The sequence below is a fragment of the Oncorhynchus tshawytscha genome, linkage group LG05, assembly GCF_018296145.1.
Source record: "Oncorhynchus tshawytscha isolate Ot180627B linkage group LG05, Otsh_v2.0, whole genome shotgun sequence".
In the NCBI taxonomy this organism is placed as follows: domain Eukaryota; kingdom Metazoa; phylum Chordata; class Actinopteri; order Salmoniformes; family Salmonidae; genus Oncorhynchus; species Oncorhynchus tshawytscha.
In genome coordinates this window covers 16,893,131-16,915,625 of record NC_056433.1, presented here as the reverse complement: position 1 = coordinate 16,915,625, position 22,495 = coordinate 16,893,131, and the positions used below count along the sequence as shown (strand labels likewise).

The 22,495-nt window shown below is 42.1% G+C and overlaps 2 protein-coding genes across 10 annotated transcripts; both read right to left on the bottom strand.

Moving 5' to 3' along the window:
• Window positions 1-121: 121 nt before the first annotated feature.
• Window positions 122-10,769, bottom strand: LOC112250030 (CMP-sialic acid transporter). 9 transcript variants are annotated; one of them, XM_042321582.1, is made up of 12 exons: window positions 10,399-10,769; window positions 7,060-7,693; window positions 6,838-6,957; window positions 6,644-6,737; window positions 6,483-6,531; window positions 4,331-4,511; window positions 3,659-3,818; window positions 3,395-3,547; window positions 1,383-1,449; window positions 1,116-1,292; window positions 762-896; window positions 122-583 (listed from the first exon to the last, which is right to left on the bottom strand). In XM_042321582.1, exons 4-12 carry the CDS (start codon window positions 6,734-6,736, stop codon window positions 456-458), a joined length of 1,143 nt encoding a protein of 380 aa, XP_042177516.1. In that variant the 5' UTR covers window position 6,737; window positions 6,838-6,957; window positions 7,060-7,693; window positions 10,399-10,769; the 3' UTR covers window positions 122-455. The 9 variants fall into 9 exon arrangements, with proteins under 9 accessions (XP_042177516.1, XP_042177517.1, XP_042177518.1 ...); XM_042321583.1 differs by having other exon boundaries at window positions 7,060-7,310; XM_042321584.1 differs by lacking the exon at window positions 10,399-10,769 and having other exon boundaries at window positions 7,060-7,310; window positions 7,474-10,386.
• A 6,406-nt stretch (window positions 10,770-17,175) lies between these two features.
• On the bottom strand, window positions 17,176-22,421 carry cfap206 (cilia and flagella associated protein 206). The gene is made up of 12 exons (XM_024422655.2): window positions 22,222-22,421; window positions 22,031-22,114; window positions 21,837-21,927; window positions 21,483-21,671; window positions 21,134-21,292; window positions 20,815-21,029; window positions 20,564-20,683; window positions 20,154-20,349; window positions 19,784-19,924; window positions 19,428-19,621; window positions 17,640-17,783; window positions 17,176-17,500 (listed from the first exon to the last, which is right to left on the bottom strand). Exons 1-12 carry the CDS (start codon window positions 22,327-22,329, stop codon window positions 17,273-17,275), a joined length of 1,869 nt encoding a protein of 622 aa, XP_024278423.1. The 5' UTR covers window positions 22,330-22,421; the 3' UTR covers window positions 17,176-17,272.
• Between the last annotated feature and the right edge of the window lie 74 nt (window positions 22,422-22,495).

Genomic DNA, 22,495 nt, shown 5'->3' with positions numbered 1-22,495 from the left:
AGTGGTATTTTTCATTAATTGTAGTTGACATCTCTGGCAGTGCATAACAGTTCAGATTCATTGCCATTAACTTTGAGGGTCAACAAATGTATTTTGAATGTTCAAAACAGAGGACTCAAGATTGTCTATAATACAATGACAGCTACAACAATAACATGATTGTCAGCTGTATATACATTTAGTACTGTGACAAGTGGAATGACTGACAAAGATTCATAACTATTGTCCGTGACTAACAGCAGTAACACAGTCAACAAAAACAGGTAATTTCTATGCCACAACCGCCACAGAATATTGAAGTGTATTTTAAAATCCCTTCCCTTAATTTATGCTCCAGCATTAATGATAAATTAAAGTTCCTTGCCGACGCTCTTATTCTATACGCAACAGAGGGCCTCGGGCAGGTCCAGCTCAGTGGTCAGGAAAGGCCATAAACGTTTAAGTTCTTCCAGGCCTCAAACAGTGATCAGTTTCTGCTTGGCATCCTTGTCTGCTCTTGGAAGCTTGGTGGTGTCTTGTTTTGGGAGTCCATACAGGTATATGGAGATACACACTAGCATTGCTCCACTGGCAAAGTTAACAGCTGAAAGAAAAGAAAATGGTTACTGAAAACCTGCAATGGACTATAAATTCACTCACAGCCAATATATGTTGGTCAGATTCTATTTTTATACGATATATTAACACGAGTGTCAAAGCCCAGTGTCTGAACAGTAACTCATGATAGTCCCTGCCCACAGAGATCTGATTGATCAACTCACTTATCTGTAGCCCAAACAGAGCGACAGATGCCACAGTAGAGAGAACGATGGCGGCTGCAGCAGAGAAGCCTTTCATGATATTGTCTGTGTACTTCACCACCACTGATGTGTACAAACCACCCACACTGGCCAGAACTGGAAGGATAAAATAACAAATGTAACTTCAATGCACAAGACAAATTCAGGTTAGGAAAATAAAAAACATCCCCAGGCATGGTGGAAAAGCAAGAAAACCTTAATTGCATAAAAATCTGCTTTGCTCTTTGGGGTGGGTATCTATATAGCACTGTGACAACTGCTGCTGAAAAAAACAAAATTATTGTGTTTATGTATCAAGCTTAAAATTGGACTCACAAACTGCAAAGCACACCCAAGGCGTGTAACCATAGAAGAAGCCTTTCTGTATAACCTGAGTACCCTCAGTCATGTAAACAACAGCGAGGGTGACCACGATGCCAGACAGGTACATCTGGATGTTCCGCACCCATAGGGATGTGTCTGAGCTCTTCAGGACCTTCTCAAAGTACACACCTGTTCAAACACAAAGTGACACCATTAAATATAACCTGCCATTATCATCATGGAATATTAAAAGGTATGAAGATAATTAAGATACATTACCTGCAAATCCGGAGCAGAATACAGCGATAGCAATGGCCATGAACCCCCAAAAAGGGTTCTGCTCAACCTGATAAGATTAGAACATGTGTAACATCCTTACCAAATCCTTGGATTCTAAACAAGCCATTATGAACCCTGAATGCTGATTGGCTTATATCAAACCATATACCACAGGTATGACAAAACAAATATTTTTACTGTTATATTTACGTTGGTAAACAGTTTATAATAGCAATAAGACACCTCAGGGGTTTGTGGTATATTGCCAATATACTATGGCTAAGGACCTTATCTAGGCCTTCCGCGTTGCTTCATGCATAAGAAAATCCCTTAGCCGTGGTATAACCGCCATACAGTGCATTCAGATCCCTTCACTCTTTCCACATTGTTAGGTTACAGCCTTATTCTAAAATATATATTTAAAACAAATTATCCACATCAATCTACACACAATATCCCATAATGACAAAGCGAAAACAGATCAAATAAAAACGTATTCAGACCCTTTGCTACACTGTTTCCATTGATCATCCTTGAGATGTTTCTACAACTTGGAGTCCACCTGTGGTAAATTCAATTGATTGGACATGATTTGGAAAGTCTATCTGTACAAGATCCCACAGTTGACAGTGCATGTCAGAGCAAAAACCAAGCCATGAGGTCGGAGGAATTGAGCTCCAAGACAGGATTGTGTTGAGGCACAGATCTGGGGAAGGGTACCAATAAATGTCTGCAGCATTGAAGGTCCCCTAAAACACAGTGGCCTCCATTCTTAAATGGAAACCGTTTGGAACCACCAAGACTCTTCCTAGAGCTGGCACCCAGCCAAACTGAGCAATCGGGGGAGAAGGGCCTTGGTCAGGGAGGTGACCAAGAACCTGATGGTCACTCTGACAAAGCTCCAGACTTCCTCTGTGGAGATGGGAGAACCTTCCAGAAGGACAACCATCTCTGCAGCACTCCACCAAATCAGGCCTTTATGGTAGAGTGGCCAGACGGAAGCCACTCCTCAGTAAAAGGCACATGACAGCCCGCTTGGAGTTTGCCAATAGGCACCTAAAGAACTCAAACCATGTGGAACAAGATTGTCTGGTCTGATGAAACCAAGATTCAACTCTTAGGCCTGAATGCCAAGCGTCACATCTGGAGGAAACCTGGCACCATCCCTGCGGTGAAGCATGGTGGCAGCATCATGCTGTGGGAATATTTTTCAGTAGCAGGGACTGGGAATCTAGTCAGGATCGAGGGAAAGATGAAAGGAACAAAGTAGATCCTTGATGAAAACCTGCTCCAGAGCGCTCAGGACCTCAGACTTTGGCGAAGGTTCACCTTTCAACAGGACAACGACCCTAAGCACACAGCCAAGACGACGCAGGAGTGGATTCGGGACAAGTCTCAATGTCCTTGAGTGGCCCAGTCAGAGCTGGGCTTGAACCCAATCTAACATCTCTGGAGAGACCTGAAAATAGCTGTGCAGCGACGCTCCCCATCCAACCTGACAGAGCTCGAGAGGATCTGCAGAGAAGAATGGGAGAAACTCCCCAAATACAGATGTGCCAAGCTTGTAGCGTCATACCAAAGAAGACTCGAGGGTGTAATCACTGCCAAAGACGCTTCAACAAAGTACTGAGTAAAGGGTCTGAATTGTTTTGTGTGTTTTTTTTAATCAACTTGCAAACATTTCTAAAAACCTGTTTTTGCTTTGTCATTATGGGGTATTGTGTAGACTGAGATTTTTTTTTTTTTTTTTAAATCAATTTTAGAATAAGGCTGTAACGTAACAAAATATGGGAAAAGTGAAGGGGTCTGAATACTTTACAAAAGCACTATATACCACACCCCCACGTGCCTTATTGCTTAATAAGAACATCAATGAACTCATCATCAATACACTTGACATGCCCATTGGCAAGGTCTCCCTTGTACAATAAGTCTTCTGACATCAAATGGGTGTTTTTAGATTAATGCAGGTTAAATTTAAAAAAATAATGCTAGACAAATACCAAGGGTACCTGGACTTTAGTGGCCTCTGCAGGTTTCCACTGGACCAAAGCAACACCCCCACACAGCATGCAGACAGACAACCACTGCAGCCTGCTGAGAGAGCGGTTCAGCATTAGGACCATGCATAGGGCTGTGCACGGGATCTTCAACTGATAGGTCACCTTGGTAGGGAGATGCAGTGGAACAGTGAGCATATGAACCAGGAAGGAAGTATACAAGTCAATTATTAATGTGCAGTTTTCTTAAGAAATCATTTAATTTCAAGTTAATACCTGATACACAGCTGCATCAAGATTGCTCAGGGCTATGAAGGCCATGTTATTCTGAATCGCATAGACCACAGAGGGAACACTCAGTTTCAGCAGCTCTTTTGGACACTGAAACACATGTTCAACTATGGATGCTTTTAACCTGCCAAAGCTGCCAGCTTCTCTGCAAGGTGAAAATTAAAACAAACATACAAAAGTTGAGCAACTAGGGCATTAATTATTTCAACAAAATACTCAATACAAGGCAGAGATTGACATTTAAGGTCTGAAAGGCACTCCCCTATCGGGCAAGTCAGGAGTATTCTTTGGTTGCTCAAAGATTATGATCAGTTTAATTAGCTATTAATTAGCTATTTTCACCTACACACAGGAGGAGGAACAAATAGGACTACTGGAATACTTTGCATGTTGGTAATCAGTGTAAAAAAAAAGGTATATATAATCTGCCTAACGGCGCTACCAGAGGGCAGGCTCAACTTACTTGCCCGGGCAATATGGCAAACTATTATGTCAATCCCTTCAAGGGTATTCTATATATTTATTCAAGGCTGAGACCACTTGGATAGCAATCACTTGTTTAGTTTACACATGGATTAGGAACATTATTTGGTCTGTCATGAAAACACAGGATATAGAATAGGTGGCAAAGCTGGGCCCTAGATAAAGCCTACTTACTTGGTCAACATCCCAAGGCTCAAGAACAATTTAATAACCTCTGTGACGCATACTGCTGTTGTAGAGAAGTACATAGCTGTTGATGATATGGTCCTTGTGTATCGTAATACCACAGTGTAAGTTGCTGCCACCATTGTCATCACTGACAGACAGTACACCTTGAACACCACACTCACTGGCTCTGTGGAGAGAGGACAGAGTCTTGACAGCAGAAAGTGTAAAGTTGACAGCAAGTAGGTCAGTGAGGCAAGGAACCAGAAATCACACATACTAGGCATGTTCACACTGCACCTTAGCCCAGGGCTAAGAGCCTGCTTAGTCCTGGGCTAAAGGAGATTAACCTGGGGCTAAGTGTGTTCACGCTTGGAACATTCTAAAATGGGCTAGCACCAACCTTAGTCCAGGGCTAGTTGGCTCTGCTCAGGAGCAAGGTTTGCACTGACTTTTCAGGACTTTCGGGACCCCAGAAACATGATGCAAAAATAGCCAGTGTGAAAAGGGGTCAGAATAACTCATTTTCATTGTCCAATCATTAAAGCTGCACTTTCACTTAATTTGCATATGCTTGTGATGCCTCTGTAGCTATTTTGATAAGTAAATGTATACCCTTTCATCCTTCCATCTGAGGACACAAACCTGACAAAAAAAACACATTGCAAATACATTGGTTGCTATGGCCAACAAAAACAGGTGTTATGCAGGCTGGCTAACATCTTCTCACATAGGCAGCTAGCCAACTGAAGCAACAAACACCCAAGTATGGGTAGCAGGCAAGTGGGTGTGTCGAAAGTCTCCCAACTCTACAGCTGGAAGGGCAGCAAACGCTCAATATCACCTGTGTGAAGCTAGCCACAATAAGGAAGTTACAATAGTGGAATTTGGGCTTCGCATTAAAAATGAAAGTCCCCCAATTGAAAGTGATGCACACCTTTATTTAACTTGGGAAGTCAGTTAAGAACAAATTCTTATTTACAATGAAAGCCTACCCCGGCCAAACCTGGACGCCGCTGGGCCAATTGTGCGCCGCCCTATGGGACTCCAAATACAGCCGGATGTGATACAGCCTGGATACAAACCAGGGACTGTATTGACGCCTCTTGCACGGAGATGCAGTGCCTTAGACCGCTGCACCATGCAGGAGCCTTCCAAACAGTAGAATCAAGGCATATTTGGACTAGATATGGCTAAACAAGTCCAAAATGAAATACAATTGTTAATTAACAGAAAAAAACTTGAAATCCCCACATCTGCATTGGGGGCATACTATACAGCTTATACAAGAGATTGTGCACCCATGAAATGGGGTATCAGCCTACTCGGTGACACCCACAGAACACAACTGAGTTTACACAAATATTAGCATCTTAGCTCTTACAGTGCAACTCTAAAACCAGTGTGAAATTAACCACATTAAGCCTATAATACGTGTCGACTGTTGAACTCATATTGGACAGTAGAGCCTAAGCTAGAGATTGTTCACCCATGAAATGGGGTATCGGTCTATATAAGTGACACCCACGGGACATAACTGTGAAGAGTTTTCACAAATATTATGGTCAATGCACTTATTGGGGGGGACTTTGAAAACGGTGTGAAACTAGCCACATTAAGTTCACTACTCAACCAACAGTGTATTGAACATTTATCTTGCAATGTACAGCCTTACCTATGGATCTTAGGTCCACGGTTATCAGCCTACTCGGTGACAGTATTTAAGATACCCAATAATAACAAATTGCAACAGAAATGTTTTATTCAGTATTTATTTAAAGAAACAACTTTCCAGAGGGAAGTAAAAAAACAGTAACCAATTTGAGCCAATATAGGAGAAACTGACAAATTCGTCCCTGTTCTCTTTTTAATAAGACAACCGAGCAAGCTCCTGGAAAATACACAAATCAACATACACCCATGAAATATTTACAAGAAAATGTAGAATAAAGTAGATTGAAGAATAACAGTTCACCCATCAGGGCTTCTCTTCACCTATCAGGGCTGCCCCCACCTGCTCTTTACAAGCTGCAGGCTGTTCGACATTTTGTTCTGACCAGATTCTAATACTCTTGGTAATGTTGAGCAGTTGATTAGTTAAAAAAAAAAAGATTGGTGTGGTAAAAAGGTGACTGAACGTCCACCTCCCTGTCACACTGACCATCAAGGGTGATCCTGGGGCTGCAGATAACCGCACTGTTCACTTTACCCTGTAATCATATTGATATTTTAGGTTTCGCATTGATTACTAAATACTTTTCAACACATGCACACTTAAACATATATTGATGACATTTCTACCAATAACAGTAAATAACATACCCTGCGAGTCGGCTGAAAGTACTTATTTGCCTTCACACGGCTGAACTGATGGAACGACAGCCGCTGGGTGTCCAACCTTGCCTCTGCCCCCATGCTGTAATAATAGAGGTATTAGACACCTATAATTTCTGGTCTGGATAGTGCACAAGTGCAGAGAAAATAAGGAACAATCACATTCAATTCTAACGTCTTACACTGTGGATCACAAGGCCAGCCATTGGAGGAGCAGGTGGTGCTGCAAGAGGGGGTCCTGCTGGGGGTGCACTAGAAGTAGTTGTCTTGGAGATCTGGCCAATCTTGCCTCTACTCCCATCCTGAAATGAATGCATTAGACACTTCATTTGACTGGACTATGCATAAATGCAGATTTTTTTAAAGAAAAAAGTGATGATTAAAATGAGAAGTTATCTTCTTACACTTTAAATCCCAGCAGAAGTAGGCCTAGCAGCAGCCATGCACCACAGTCCCTCAAACGAAGTGTCTGATCAGCGTGGCCAAAATTGCAATCCCATAATCATCACTCAGGTGTACTTTATTGTGGGACCAGTGGGAAGGCACAAGTCACACCTAGCTCCCATGCTTGGTCTTCATACTCCAATGCCAGCTGCTACTGGTACTTTGGATCCTTTACGACGTCAATGCGACGTGGGAAGTAATGTACAAAGACCTGCAAATAATTACATGTGACATTCCAGGGTTTTAGTCCTTTGCAAAACATGGTTGTGGAAATTGTGATTTTCACTTACGTCATTCCTTTATGCTACTAGTAACGGTAATTAAGGATTTACTCAGTCCACTTGAACAGAGCATCATGGAGGAGTTCTTTAAACCTTTTCCCTGCCTGATCGATGGATGGACAATGGCAGGGACAAGGCCTTGTGGTAACACAATCCCATAAACATCTGCCTCCAGATGTGGCGCTCTGGCTCCAGGAGAGTGGACATGAAGCCAAGTCTGGTCAGCATGACCTGTGCTACCAGCTCGGTTTGACATGGGCACAAGATTATCCACTAAGGCACGAAGATTAGAAATACCAACCACCAGGACAAACTAAGGAAAGAAAGTTTTTGTAACAATAAACATTTTAGAAATGCATATCCTCAAACTAAATTAAGATTGTGGACTGTAGGTGTTGCTGTGAAATACAAATAATAAGGGGGGAATAAAACTCAACTATTAAACCAAGGAACGTGCAATACAAAAGAGAACATCCTTATTTCTAGAAATCAAATTTTTTAAAGCATTTACAGTTATGCAAATTAAACCAATTCTTGCCTCTTCACCCAAGATCTCTCAGCCACGGCAAGTGCGTCTTGTGGCACTTGGGGTGGGGGTTGTGTGGTGATTGGGGCCTATTGTTAGCTCTATGGCGGGAACCATATGCATACATGAAGTCTTGCATGATTGAAAGATGAAATGTCATTAAACATGATTTTGGGCTACATATCACTGACTACATGTCAAATCAAGATTTACCGCTTGCCCTATAATAAGAGTAGTATTTTGATTTAAGTAACAATTTTCTTACATGACTAAAAATAAATACTTTGAATGGGAATGTTACAATATATTGTTGAACATACTCTACAGGCATATCAAATTTCCAGAGTTGGATCTCTGCTAGTTTTAAAGTTATGCCAATTTCTCTATAAAATGGATCATAGTAGGCAATCACAGCCCTCCTTTTACGTGTATCATTGCACATCCTGCAAATCACCAGCAGAGGGTGCCAAATACCGTAGGCCTGTACATTTTGAATGACTAATAACAAAGAAACAAACTATTGATAACTGTCTACTTGAACAGAGTAAAACTGTAAATGAAGGTGAATTGGAGAGCCTATGGAACCATAATGCATGTTGCGCAGTGTGATCCTCATCTCATTTAAGTGTTGAATTTAGGCCTCCGGGTTGGGGTCAATTTGAGAAATTATATTCCAATGCAATAATTCAAGAGGTAGGTTTATCCATTTCCATTAACTTCTAAATAAGCGGACAAGGAGAAGCTATTTATGTCAAGTTCTCTCCATTTTGTAAATTCAAATCACTTCCTGAATTGACTGACTTCAATTCACATTGACCCCAACTCATGTCACTGTTGGAACTACAAACATAAGCATTTCGCTACACCCGCAATAACATCTGCTAAATGTGTATGTTACCAATAAAATTTAATGTAGGCCTATGAAATTAACATAGGCCAACACACAACGAGTACTAGTTACAACAAAATTGACCAATAACAAAAGCACCATTGACACCCTTCATACCTGATAAAGCCTCTCTCCAATAATTGAGATCAAGCTGAAAGTAGCATCGCCAAGCTGAGTCAACCAAGGTATGAGTTCAACCAAAGTGTGTGTAAATGTTGTCCCATTTCTCTGGTTAAGGGGATAGGACACACCTCCCATTTTACAGATAGGCCTATCAAATTAGAGATAGGAAGGGATGCTGTGTAACTGGAGGAGCACAAATTAAAGTCCTACTCCAGTCTCCTTTTCACTTGATTTACTTAAGGGGGGTTCCTCAAGCAAAGGGGGAGGCCGATGACATTAGCAGGCACCATCTGATCAACTCTGAATGCCCTGGCCTATTCTTTGAAGTCTGCAGTTGTGCCTATTTATTTTTTTTAAACAATTTTTCTTACATGTTTTTTTTTTACTCTTTAGTGTGTACTTTACTGTATTTATACTTATATCAGGCCAAGCGATTGACTTGATGCATTTTTGGCACATATCAAGGCGGGCGTTGGGCTGATTTAAATGTGTAAAGGTGCATCACCATTAGGATAATATAGGTAATTAACAACTATGCCAGTCCATCATGGATTACATTGTCTTTGAAGCAGTTCGTTTTTCAAATAATTAGCTAAGACGCGAATATTTGTTTACAAACTCTACAGTTGTGTTCTGTGAGTGTCACCGAGTAGCATACCTTGTCCCGGACCTGCTGTTTTTCCTACTCTCTCTCTAACGCAAATTCCACTATTGTGGCTAGCTTCACACAGGTCTCAATTTCCGTCGGTTTTCAGTAATTTATTCTGTTAACATTTATCTAGATATTATCATGGATGGTAATATTGCTGCATGCTTTTGCCTGGATCAGAAAAGTTGATGTCTCGTCCGTGAACAACATTATCTGTACAGGGGCAAGATCACATTTCAAAAGTGAAACCTTGTTTCCGAGGTCAAGGAAAGGAGGCAGCAATGTTTTCAAACATTCATTATTGGAAACAAAATGCTATGCTAACAGCAAGGGGACCTAATATGCTAATAAATGCCTTGCAGGTAACAAATGGTCGCGTGGCTGAATGTTGGTCGCATCAGCAAGTTACGTTTGTCCGTTTGCCCAGGGCTTTGGAATACACAAGTGTGAATCCAGGGATAAAAGCTTAACAATGCAGTTTGAAAAGGGCTAATGTGGACAGACACTTGACGTGATTCGGTATTTTCTGAATTCGTTTACAAAAACAATATTTGCAGACGGGGGATTGGTTTAGCAAGATCCACCTTGCTAAATCTGCACCTGGCTAACTAGCTAGCTACATAGCATTTGCGCTTCCATGATTCAGAGACGACTCTATTCCGTTCGCAACATAAAACACACTTTGTTTAACTTGCTAGCAAATAAATTTACAACCAATAATATTTCTGATTTAAACGCTAGCTTACTGCATTTAGTTTCGAAACATTAGAGACTAGCTAGCCATCTTAACGTTAGCATTGCAAGTAGCTAAGAATTGCAAATTTCACTTACCGTTAGCCATGGTTAGCTAACTTGATTGTTATGGTGCGTTGTAAAATGAATGGGTATTTAACGTTGAACGAACCAGACTTCAAACCATTGTTATCTGTCTGCATCTAAGATGCATCCAGCTGCAGTCCCGGAGCCGAGCCGCCTGTCACCAAGCGAATCACAAATAGAACAATGAGACTGATTTTTCACCGGATGTATAAATGTCAAGCATTCGCTTGATGTTTGTCAATTATATAATGGCAGTCCGCAAACCAACGTTAAATGTGCATGCCGCCAACTTTATTAATCTTTATTTAACTAGGCAAGTCAGTTAAGAACAAAATCTTATTTATTTACAATGACGGCCTAACCCCGACAACGCTGGTCCAATTGTGCACCGCCCTGTGTGACTGCACATCAAATTCAGGAACTTAAACACCTGCTCCTGTATGCCCACTAACTGGGTCCTTGGATACATCTGTGAAATGTAGCAAAACAGTCATCTAGAACAGTAGCAATGGGATGCTCAACCTCACAACCTTACCCGAAAAGCTAATGACAATTTTTTACGGCATATATCCAAAAGCATCTCACCTGCCTCCACTAGTAAAGCACATACAGATGTTTTTTTAAACGCATCAATACATATCCTTAAAGCTATTTACTGGATTCTGTCCAGTTTCTGAAGCCAAGTCTTCGCCGCTGTTCCATAAACTATACACCTGCAATCAATTGTCGTCCTGATCAGAGCCCTATAAATATCCATTAACGATGGTCTGTCAGCACCCCATTCGTAACCAGAGACCGAGGGCATAAGATTCACCACCTTCTTACACTTTGTTTCAACATGTATGACATGACCTTTCCATATATATCACTCATTGAACCAAATAGTTGTACTTAGAAATCCTCCCCCCTAGGCTGTCCATACAGAAACACCTGTATATTATCAGCAACTTTCTTCTACGAGAACATTCAAGACGTCACCACTGACAATTTAAAATCCCAGTCAATCGACACTCTTTCAACATCCACTGCAGCTTGTTGAATAGATTTGATCACAAGAGACATTCCTTCTCCTCTTCCATATAGCTCCATCAGCATATAGGGAAGCCCCAATACCCCTACCTACATTCAAATACACATCATTTATCATAATGTTGAACAAAATAGGACTGATAGCACTGCCTTGAGGAATACAGTTGTCAACTCCATAGGCATCAGATAAAATTGATCCTATTTTAACTTGAAGAGCAATTAAATAAGGCAGCCAAAACCCAGTTATATAATCTCCCACCAATACCAAGTCTCATCTTAAATTAGTAGGCCTTCTCTCCATAGCGTCATAAGCCTTTTCAATGTCAAAAATGACAGTAGCCACTACTTCTTTCATGACCAGACCAGAGTTTTTTCAACTTCATTTCTCACCTTTACTAATGCATCCAAAGTAGATCTACCTTTACAGAATCCACTTTGACATCGACTCAATAAACCTCTATCAATCATCTTTTCCATCAGTTCACACAAGTTAGAGGTCAGTGTTATTGGTCTGTAACTATCAGTGCATGAAGGGTCCTTACCAGGCTTTACAAAAGGTGATTACTCCACTTTTAAAAACTCCCACCAATAACTTTTTTGCCCGCTTTGAGGACAATACAGTGCCACTGACAAGGCCCGCAACTAAAACATGCGGACTCTCCTTCACTGCAGCCGACGTGAGGAAAACATTTAAACGTATCAACCCTCGCAAGGCTGCAGGCCCAGACGGCATCCCCAGCCGCGCCCTCAGAGCATGCGCAGACCAGCTGGCCGGTGTGTTTGACATATTCAATCAATCCCTATACCAGTCTGCTGTTCCCACATGCTTCAAGAGGGCCACCATTGCTCCTGTTCCCAAGAAAGTTAAGGTAACTGAGCTAAACGACTACCGCCCCGTAGCACTCACTTCCGTCATCATGAAGTGCTTTGAGAGACTAGTCAAGGACCATATCACCTCCACCCTACCTGACACCCTAGACCCACTCCAATTTGCTTACCGCCCAAATAGGTCCACAGACAGTGCAATCTCAACCACACTGCACACTGCCCTTACCCATCTGGACAAGAGGAATACCTATGTGAGAATGCTGTTCAGACTACAGCTCGGCATTTAACACCATAGTGCCCTCCAAGCTCGTCATCAAGCTCGAGACCCTGGGTCTCGACCCCGCCCTGTGCAACTGGGTACTGGACTTCCTGACGGGCCGCCCCCAGGTGGTGAGGGTAGGCAACAACATTTCCACCCCGCTGACCCTCAACACTGGGGCCCCACAAGGGTGCGTTCTGAGCCCTCTCCTGTACTCCCTGTTCACCCACGACTGCGTGGCCACGCACACATCCAACTCAATCATCAAGTTTGCGGACGACACAACAGTAGTAGGCTTGATTACCAACAACGGCGAGACGGCCTACAGGGAGGAGGTGAGGGCCCTCGGAGTTTGGTGTCAGGAAAATAACCTCACACTCAACGTCAACAAAACTAAGGAGATGATTGTGGACTTCAGGAAACAGCAGAGGGAACACCTCCCTATCCACATTGATGGGACTGTAGTGGAGAGGGTAGTAAGTTAAGTTCCTCGGCATACACATCACAGAAACTGAATTGGTCCACCCACACAGACAGCATCGTGAAGAAGGCGCAGCAGCGCCTCTTCAACCTCAGGAGGCTGAAGAAATTCGGCTTGTCACCAAAAGCACACAAACTTCTACAGATGCACAATCGAGAGCATCCTGGCGGGCTGTATCACCGCCTGGTACGGCAACTGCTCCGCCCGCAACCGTAAGGCTCTCCAGAGGGTAGTGAGGTCTGCACAACGCATCACCGGGGGCAAACTACCTGCCCTCCAGGACACCTACACCACCCGATGTCACAGGAAGGCCATAAAGATCATCAAGGACAACAACCACCACTGCCTGTTCACCCCGCTATCATCCAGAAGGCGAGGTCAGTACAGGTGCATCAAAGCTGGGACCGAGAGACTGAAAAACAGCTTATATCTCAAGGCCATCAGACTGTTAAACAGCCACCACGAACATTGATTGGCTGCTGCCAACACACTGACTCAACTCCAGCCACTTTAATGGGAATTGATGGGAAATGATGTAAAATATATCACTAGCCACTTTAAACAATGCTACCTTATATGTTACTTACCCTACATTATTCATCTCATATGCATACGTAGATACTGTACTCTATATCATCGACTGCATCCTTATGTAATACATGTATCACTAGCCACTTTAACTATGCCACTTTGTTTACATACTCATCTCATATGTATATACTGCACTCAATACCATCTACTGTATCTTGCCTATGCCACTCTGTACCATCACTCACTCATATCTTTATGTACATATTCTTATCCCCTTACACTTGTGTCTATAAGGTAGTAGTTTTGGAATTGTTAGCTAGATTACTTGTTGGTTATTACTGCATTGTCGGAACTAGAAGCACAAGCATTTCGCTACACTCGCATTAACATCTGCTAACCATGTGTATGTGACAAATAAAATTTGATTTGATTTGACTTTTCCAACCAGAAGGTCTAAGCGCCTCACTCCAAATCTTATTAAATAAGCCCAGGAAAACATATTTGACCTCATCAGGTAGATGCTTAAACATCACAGCACAATTGATCATGACCTGGGGCTGTATATACACAGCCTATTAAGGCTGAACGCATCTCATGTATGGTAAAAACAGCATCCAAGGAAGAGTCAACAGTATCCCTTTTCTTATACACATTAACATGAGCATTTAAAAACTCCCACCTGCGTTGCTTATATACTTCAGCCAAATTAACCCAACTATGTACCCTAGCAAATGTCTTCCCCAACAAGTCAGCTTTTTCTGTCAGTTACGGACATTTTTTGACCCACAACCAAAACTATTGGGCTTGCTTCTTCCAGTCATCTTCTTCAACATAGACCATAAATCCCCCAGTTCAGTACCCCTGCCGATTGTAGAGCAGAACTGTCTCCATGCATTTATCTTGACAGACTTAATGATCCTGCGTTCTAAAAGTGCTCTTCCTTTGAAAATCAACAAATTAACATCACAGTTCATGGTACACAAAATCAGAAAATGATCACTTCCAACAGTAGAATCATTCATTCCATTCCATTCCATTCCATTCCCACAGATGCAAGAGTTAGAAGCCCTTGTGAGGTCCAGGCAGTATGTAACCCCTCTAACAACAACTCTTGTACCACACCCATCATTAAGACATATTAATGTTCTTGTTTCCATCATATCTTCGACAATAGTACCATTAGCATCTACAGTGCCTTGCAAAAGTATTCATCCCCCCTTCACATTTTTCCTATTTTGTTACGTTACAACCTGTCATTTAAATGGATTTTGACTTGTATTTCATGTAATGGACCCCTCAACGAAGCACAAAAGTCAAAAGCACAAAAGTCAAAATACTGAAACCCCCAAGAAAAGTGGTGCGTGCATATGTATTCACCCCCTTTGCAATGAAGCACCTAAATAAGATCTGGTGCAACCAATTACCTTCAGAAGTCACGGAATTAGTTAAATAAATTCCACCTGTGTGAAATCTAAGTGTCACATGATCGGTCACACATATATACACTGCTCAAAAAAATAAAGGGAACACTAAAATAACATCCTAGATCTGAATGAATGAAATATTCTTATTAAATACTTTTTTCTTTACACAGTTGAATGTGCTGACAACAAAATCACAAAAATTATCAATGGAAATCAAATTTATCAACCCATGGAGGTCTGGATTTGGAGTAGCTTTTTGGCCATCAAGGAAAATGCTGTCTGGCGCAAACCCAACACCTCATCACCCCAAGAATACCATCCCCAGTGAAGCATTGTGGTGGCAGCATCATGCTGTGGGGATGTTTTTCCATCGGCAGGGACTGGGAAACTGTCCAATTGAGAAACTCAGTCTAATTGAGAATTTGTACACCAGCGGAACCCATCCAACTTGAAGGAGCTAGAGCAGTTTTGCCTTGAAGAATGGGCAAAAAATCCCAGTGGCTAGATGTGGGGGGGGGTTCATGTTCAAGTTCTGTTATGTCTTATTTGTTTCACAATAAAAAATCATTTTTGCTTCTTCAAAGTGATACAACCCCCCCAAAAAATATATTTTAATTCCAGGTTGTAAGGCAACAAGATAGGAAAAATGCCAAAAGGGGTGAAGACTTTCGCAAGCCACTATGTGTGCGTCCCCATAAAATATTATGTGCATTAAAGTCACCGCACCATATCTCTCTAGAGCCCAATTTCATCAACATCGCTACAGATCATTTTTACAACACTTGTCAAATAACTTTATTACTACCTGCACTGTAGATTTCCACCATCACACATTCATATGGGACAGTAATATTACAATATACAAGACCTTCCCTTAAGTACGTAGCACACCTGCCATCCTGTCCAGTTGATATATCAGATCTGATTGAACAATAATAAAATCAAGATGTGGCCTAAGCAATGTTTCTTGAACACATATCACATCAGAATTGATCTCTAAATCTATTACATATTTGTTAAACTCCTGACCGTTAGCAATAAAACTGTCGTTCCACTGAAGGATAACAAAAATCATAATTCTATGGGCTCCTGAGTGGTGCATCAGTCTAAGGCACTGCATCTCAGTGCTGGAGGCGTCACTACAGACCCTGGTTCGATTCCAGACTATCATAACCGACCGTGATTGGGAGTACCATAGGGCAGCGCACAATTGGCCCAGCGTCGTCCGGGGTAGGCAGTCATTGTAATTAAGAATTTGTTCTTAACTGACTTGCCAGGTTAAATAAAAATGGCATTTGATTTGATTTAGTTCCACCAATCTGCCCTGCATAAGATACATGAGTGATTTTATATCTTTGGGCCTCTCTAGCCTTTTACTGCACCCGGCATACATCCATCCCATCCCCCATAATTTTGTTCCCCTCCACACTTTGCACATATTTTCTTCCCTTTGCAGAGCCGCAACAAGTCCCATTCTTTGGCATTTAAAACACCTTAGAGGTCGGACAAACACTCCAACAGGCAGAAATGACTCTGGATTGTCGTTTAACTACTATACACAGTTTGTTCTAAGCATTTGTATGGTTGAAATCAAGATGTAGGATAATGAACATTATAATACGAATTTTAGGACGTACGACTGCTATTCCATTGATATGCTATCAATAAAATAAGGCTAATGTAATGCAACCTAACGTAATATCATACTAAAGCATTGAACCATAATATATAATACTAAACGGGTCAATTCATACTGGTGCAAACATTATGTAAGATACTGTACGTCCTATAATTCATATTGTACGTCCACTATTCCATTGGCAGCCTAATGTAATCAAACATGACATGCAATACTAAAGCATTCAACCGTAATATATAATACTGAATGGGTCAAAGCATACTGATGCAATGAAGACATCCAGAGCTGCATACTAGTTTTCGTCACTGAATGTGCTAGCTAATGACAGCTCCTGCAACCTTCTCCCAGGATGTAATGAGGAGCGGGGTGTTTTGGGTGCATTTGTTTTCAAGTCGGAGTTTGCCGTGCCACCGGAGGTCATGCCCCTCGAACTTGGCCTATGACAGGCTGTGTGTCTTGTGCACATGCCTGCTCCTACAGTCAGTTATGTGGACAGTTTTGGCAGACACTGTTTTGACCAGGTGTAACCCACTATGTTATCCTTCCTCAGTTCAAACACTATGACCTGTTTCTTTTACTGGCATACAACAATTTTCTGTGGGCAGTAACACCCCTAGGACAATGTCAAACAATTTTAAAAAACTAATAGACTGGCGCTTCCATCAAATGTATCTTTATTGCTTGAAGATAGACAGTTATTCACTTACTGATCTGGTCAAGTTTGTTTTTATCATATGTGTAGTCTTGGTTTTCCCTCCTCGAAGACCAGCCAGGTAAACCTGAGGCTTGGGGACATTGCTATTGCCATCCATCTTGCTCTGGCATGCAACATCTTCGAGGTGGTAGGTTTGGGTGACGTTATCCCTCCTCATGTGACTTAGATTAGTCTGCATTGAGTGGGTCACTTTACTACGAAGATTGGCCTGAAAAAACATGCCCATTGCCAAAGGGAGGACATAAAAGTGAACCTTTTTGAATAAAAAAGATCCATGCAAGAAGACCATGGTAAACCTACCACTGATAAAATGAAACAGTACACTCAAGTCAATTAAAATCACATACCAATTTGATTGCTTTTCTCCTCAGCTCCCACTCATTCCACTCATATGACTTCACAATGTTGGTCTCCAACAAATGAGTTTCTGTCTGAGTGCTGCTGTCACACTTTGTAATGGGTTTTACCAACAATCTCTCCCCTGACTGCATCTACAGAGACAAAATTTAAGTGAACAGTGGGTAAAAAAATATTACTGCAAGTTCTGAAGATGCTATGGAAGAATTATGACTGTTAGTGAACATACAGTACCTTAGGAAAGTATTCAGACCCCTTGACTTCTTCCACATTTTGTTAAGTTACATCCTTATTCTAAAATTGATTAAATCGTTTTTTCCCCACATCAATCTACACACAATACTCCATAATGACAAAGCAAAAACAGGTTAAGAAATGTTTGTTCATTTATTTAAAAATGTGTGTATATATATATATATAACATTTACATAAGTATTCAGCCCCTTTACAGTACTTTGTTGATGCACCTATGGCAGTGATTACAGCCTCAAGTCTTCTTGAGTATAACAATACAAGCTTTAAACACCTGTATTTGGGGAGTTTCTCCCATTCTTCTCTGCAGATCCTCTCAAGCTCTGTGAGGTTAGATAGGGAGTGTTACTGCACAGCTATTTTCAGGTCTCTCCAGAGATGTCCGGGCTCTGGCAGGGCCACTCAAGGACATTGAGAATTGTCCCGAAACCACTCCTGTGTTGCCTTGGCTGTGTGCTTAGGGTCATTGTCCTGTTGGAAGGTGAACCTTCGCCAGTCTGAGGTCCCAAATGCTCTGGTGAAGGTTTTCCTCAAGGATCTCTCTGTACTTTGCACCGTTCATCTTTGCCTCGATCCTGACTAGCCTCCCAGTCCCTGCCGCTGAAAAACATCCCCACAGCATGATACTGCCACCACCATGCTTGACTGTAGGGATGGTGCCAGTTTTCCACCAGACGTGACGCTTGGTATTCAGGCCAATCTTGTTTCTCATGGTCTGAGTCTTTACGTTCCTTTTGGCAAACTCTCAGCGAGCTGTCATGTACTGAGGAGTGGCTTCCGTCTGGCCACTCTACCATAAAGGCCTGATTGGTGAAGTGCTGCATAGATGGTTGCCCTTCTGGAAGGTTCTCCCATCTCCACAGAGGAACTCTGGAGCTCTGTCAGAGTGACCATCGGGTTCTTGGTCACCTCCCTGACCAAGGCCCTTCTCCCCCGATTGGTCGGTTTGGCTGGGCGGCCAGCTTTAGGAAGAGTCTAGGTGGTTCCAAACTTCTTCCATTTAAGAATGATGGAGGCAACTATGTTCTTGGGGACCTTCAATGCTACAGAAATGTTTTTGTATGCTTCCCCAAATCTGTGCCTCAACACAATCCTGTCTTGGAGCTCTACGGACAATTCCTTCAACCCCATGGCTTAGTTTTTGCTCTGACATGCACTGTCAACTGTGGGGCCTTACATAGACAGATGTGTGCCTTTCAAATTATGTAAATTATTGAATTTACCACAGGTGGACTCCAATGAAGTTGTAGAAACATCTCAAGGATGATCAATGGAAACAGCACGCACCTGAGCTCAATTTTGAGTCTCAAAGCAAAGTGTCTGAATAATTATGTATGATATATGTTTTCTATTTTTTATAGATTTGCTAACTTTTCTAAAAATCTGTTTTTGCTTTGTCATTATGGGGTAGTGTGTGTAGGTAGATTGCTAAGGATTTTTATTTAATCCATTTTAGACTAAGGCTGTAAAGTAACAAAATGTAGAAAAAAGTCAGGGGGTCTGAATACTTTCCGAAGGCACTGTACCTCAGGATATGGAGTGACACAGGCAAACTGTTGGTGGAGTTGGAGGAGCTGGATAAGCTCAGGGGACTGCTTTGCTTTCTCTGCCACATGGGCAATGTACTCATCTGGCTTGGATCCAAATCTTAAAGCTGCCTCCTTGGAGCTGAAAACATAGTATTTCTCCCTATGTTTCAGGACTCCTATGCTTGGGTTGCCTGAAACAACAGTCTTATTTTATATGCAGCATTGGGATGTTCAGTTAGAAGAAGACAAGTTGGCATATTACATCAATTCTGGTGAATATTTTCAATAAGGGGGGGAATGAACATTAGTTGTACAACAACGTATACAATTGCCACATCCAAAACTCCACATACCTGGCAGTAAAAGCCCATCCTTCTTCACAAGTGTATAACCACAAATTCCATTGTACTGCAGTGGTAATTTGTCAAAGTTGGCTGTTGTCTCAGGCAAGAGCCACTCTTGTGTTTTGATCTCATAGGGGTCAATACGGTTTTCTGACAAAGTGAATAACAAACAAAACAATTCATCTACTACAAATTAAACATGTAAAATCATTAGCTAATGATAGAGATGTAGGAAATGCAGTGCTTTACTGTGATTGACTGTGGCGGTATAAACACAGGTTACGTCCCAAATAGCATCCTATTCCCTATGTAGTGCACTACTTTATACCAGGCCCCATAGGAAATAGTATACCATTTGGGGTGCAGCCAGAGTACTTACCTGAAGACTCCTTCATTCTCTGCTCGTACTTCTTGATCTCCAACCCCAGTATGTCCTCCAACTGACCATCAGGGAAGAGCTGGGACTGAGCAGCCAGGAAGGGCTGCAGGTTCTCCATTATGTTACTCAGGATGCTCAACAGCACCATCTCATCTTGAAGACCTGACCAGAACTTTGCCAGAGCTGTGAAATGGGGCTGGAAGAGGATACATAGTACACGAGTTGAGGCTTAGACAATGAAAGGCCCTTTTTCCAGACACAGGTTAAGCCTAGTCCTGGACTAAAAAGCACTTTAATGGAGATTATCTATCGAGTAAGCTTTTGAGTCTAGGACTAGGTGTAATCTGTGTCCGGGAAACCGCCCCATAACAAAACAGCTCAAATATATATGTGCAAGATACTGTACTTACAAAAACCTGTGCAGTGGGTACTGCAGTCTTTGAATGTACGGTGACCCTCAAAAGCTTCATACGTGTAGCTAGTTCAGTCTGTAGGGTTTCAACTTGCTTTGCACATAGAATGACATCTGCCTGGTGAGGAATTTAATCAGAATAATGGGTCAAATTATTATGCAACTCAATACTCTTGAAGAACTGCTCATAGGGACAATTTCATGTACTGACTTGAAATCATGACACCCATCACCTTCTAGCTAACTCACCAAAATAACTTTGAGAAAGGCTTCATGTTGTCGTACATTATAGAGAGCCTGTTTAACCATGTCCAGGGGAACAATACATTCTCTGGTCTCAACCTCAGGGTCCAGGAGCCTCTCCAGCCAGGATGTGTACTGCCAGGCCAAACTCTGAGAAAGCTCCAGCTCCCATTCAATGTCTTTACTGGTGGATGGAATGGCTTCATTCAGAATAGCTGGCACTATATGGAAGTCGAGGACAAAATTGAAATACACATTTGGAGCTCTGAGAAATTGTTTCAGTTATCAAGGTCTATCAAAAAATATGTGATGTTTTGGAACTTACAGTCGTCTATGCCCTCTCCTCCTTTCCTGCTGTCTTTGTTGAAGAGACGGATGCCAGTCACAATCATGCTGAGGTCATTGAGCTGTTGCTCCTTGTCCTTCTTGATGAGGGACAGGAAGGTCCCCAGCTCTGACTGGGGAAAGACGCTCTGTAAGGCAGCTGCAAAACCACACACAGTCAGTTGTGAGCAAAATAGGAACAAACTGATCAATGCTGGAAAATGTGATGATTCCCACATTGTAAAAACTCACTTCGATGGACAGTAATTACAATTGACCATCTCCTTTCCCATCTTTGTGAATAGTGATCCTTAAATTGTGGTACAAATGACAATAGTCCTTATGATTACCTGTAGCCTCTCGCACTGTGGTGATGTCTGTGGAAGAACCCAGGCCCGAGCGCAGCAGAACATAGCTGACGATCTTACGGTAAAGGCCCTCCAGATCCTCACGTGTTTTCACTCTGCTGTCAGTGATTTCTCGACTCACTGGGACTAGCCTTGACTGTAGTACCCGCTGGTGCTCCTCGATGAACTCACCTGGGACACAAAACAAGACCTTTGAGGCTAAACTGATGAATGGGTACAATACCAGTATCCCATGCCCTTAGACGTTAAACATGTCCCAACAGCTAGGGTTTAGTTAGTACGCCTTATACATCATAAGTTAATGCATTCTTTGAGCATTTTAAAGCAACCACTTACGTCGAGATGTGTAATTCATGTCGAAGTAGACTTGCATCTTGATTGTGTCAAGGGAAGGGCTCCCCTGGTCCATGAGTTTGTCCACACACAACTGCAAAGGAATAACACGGACGTCGAGCCCATTGCGCAAAGATCTCAGGCATGCTACCAGCCAAACCGGACACAGGGTCTTAGTTATAATTAAATGCACTTACTTCCACAAGTTTCCTAACATCTTGCTTAGTAAGAGTCCGATCAACGTTAAATAGATTTCGTGGGTCCAACACAACAGCTTTTACCTAACAGAAAAATCATTGATTAGACAACGTAAAACACCGACATATTACCACACACGGCTAGTTACCGAACGCTTGCCACGTTCCTAATTAGTAATCCAGTTACCTACCATGAAAGCCACTAATGTTTCTGACACAGTATGCCCTTTTCCGGCACATTCTTGGGCGATTTCTCGAATTATGTTTTTTATCACACTTTCTGCTTGAGCACGAGACATGTTTCAAGCTTGCAAGCAACGGAGATCATGCAAATTCCCCACCGCGTCCGAGTTCCCCGTCGGTTGCCATGGTCACCAATGAAACACTGCCACAGGATGTAACAGTGGTATGTATGTAATGCACATCTGACTGGTGAATCTTCATTAACTCAGTGTTATTACTTTG

What these genes read in the sequence shown, in the direction of transcription:
- cfap206 (XM_024422655.2), bottom strand. Translation starts at nt 22,329, where the DNA reads ATGTCTCGTGCTCAAGCAGAAAGTGTGATAAAAAACATAATTCGAGAA. An exon ending in GGATGGGCTTTTACTGCCAG is followed by an intron (nt 19,622 to 19,783) that starts GTATGTGGAGTT and finishes CTGTTGTTTCAG; the next exon opens with GCAACCCAAGCATAGGAGTC. An exon ending in GTGTCACTCCATATCCTGAG is followed by an intron (nt 17,784 to 19,427) that starts GTACAGTGCCTT and finishes TTGTCTCTGTAG; the next exon opens with ATGCAGTCAGGGGAGAGATT.
- LOC112250030 (XM_042321582.1), bottom strand. Translation starts at nt 6,736, where the DNA reads ATGGGGGCAGAGGCAAGGTTGGACACCCAGCGGCTGTCGTTCCATCAG. An exon ending in CCCCAGGATCACCCTTGATG is followed by an intron (nt 4,512 to 6,482) that starts GTCAGTGTGACA and finishes CTCTCTCCACAG; the next exon opens with AGCCAGTGAGTGTGGTGTTC. An exon ending in CAGAGGCCACTAAAGTCCAG is followed by an intron (nt 1,450 to 3,394) that starts GTACCCTTGGTA and finishes TAATCTTATCAG; the next exon opens with GTTGAGCAGAACCCTTTTTG.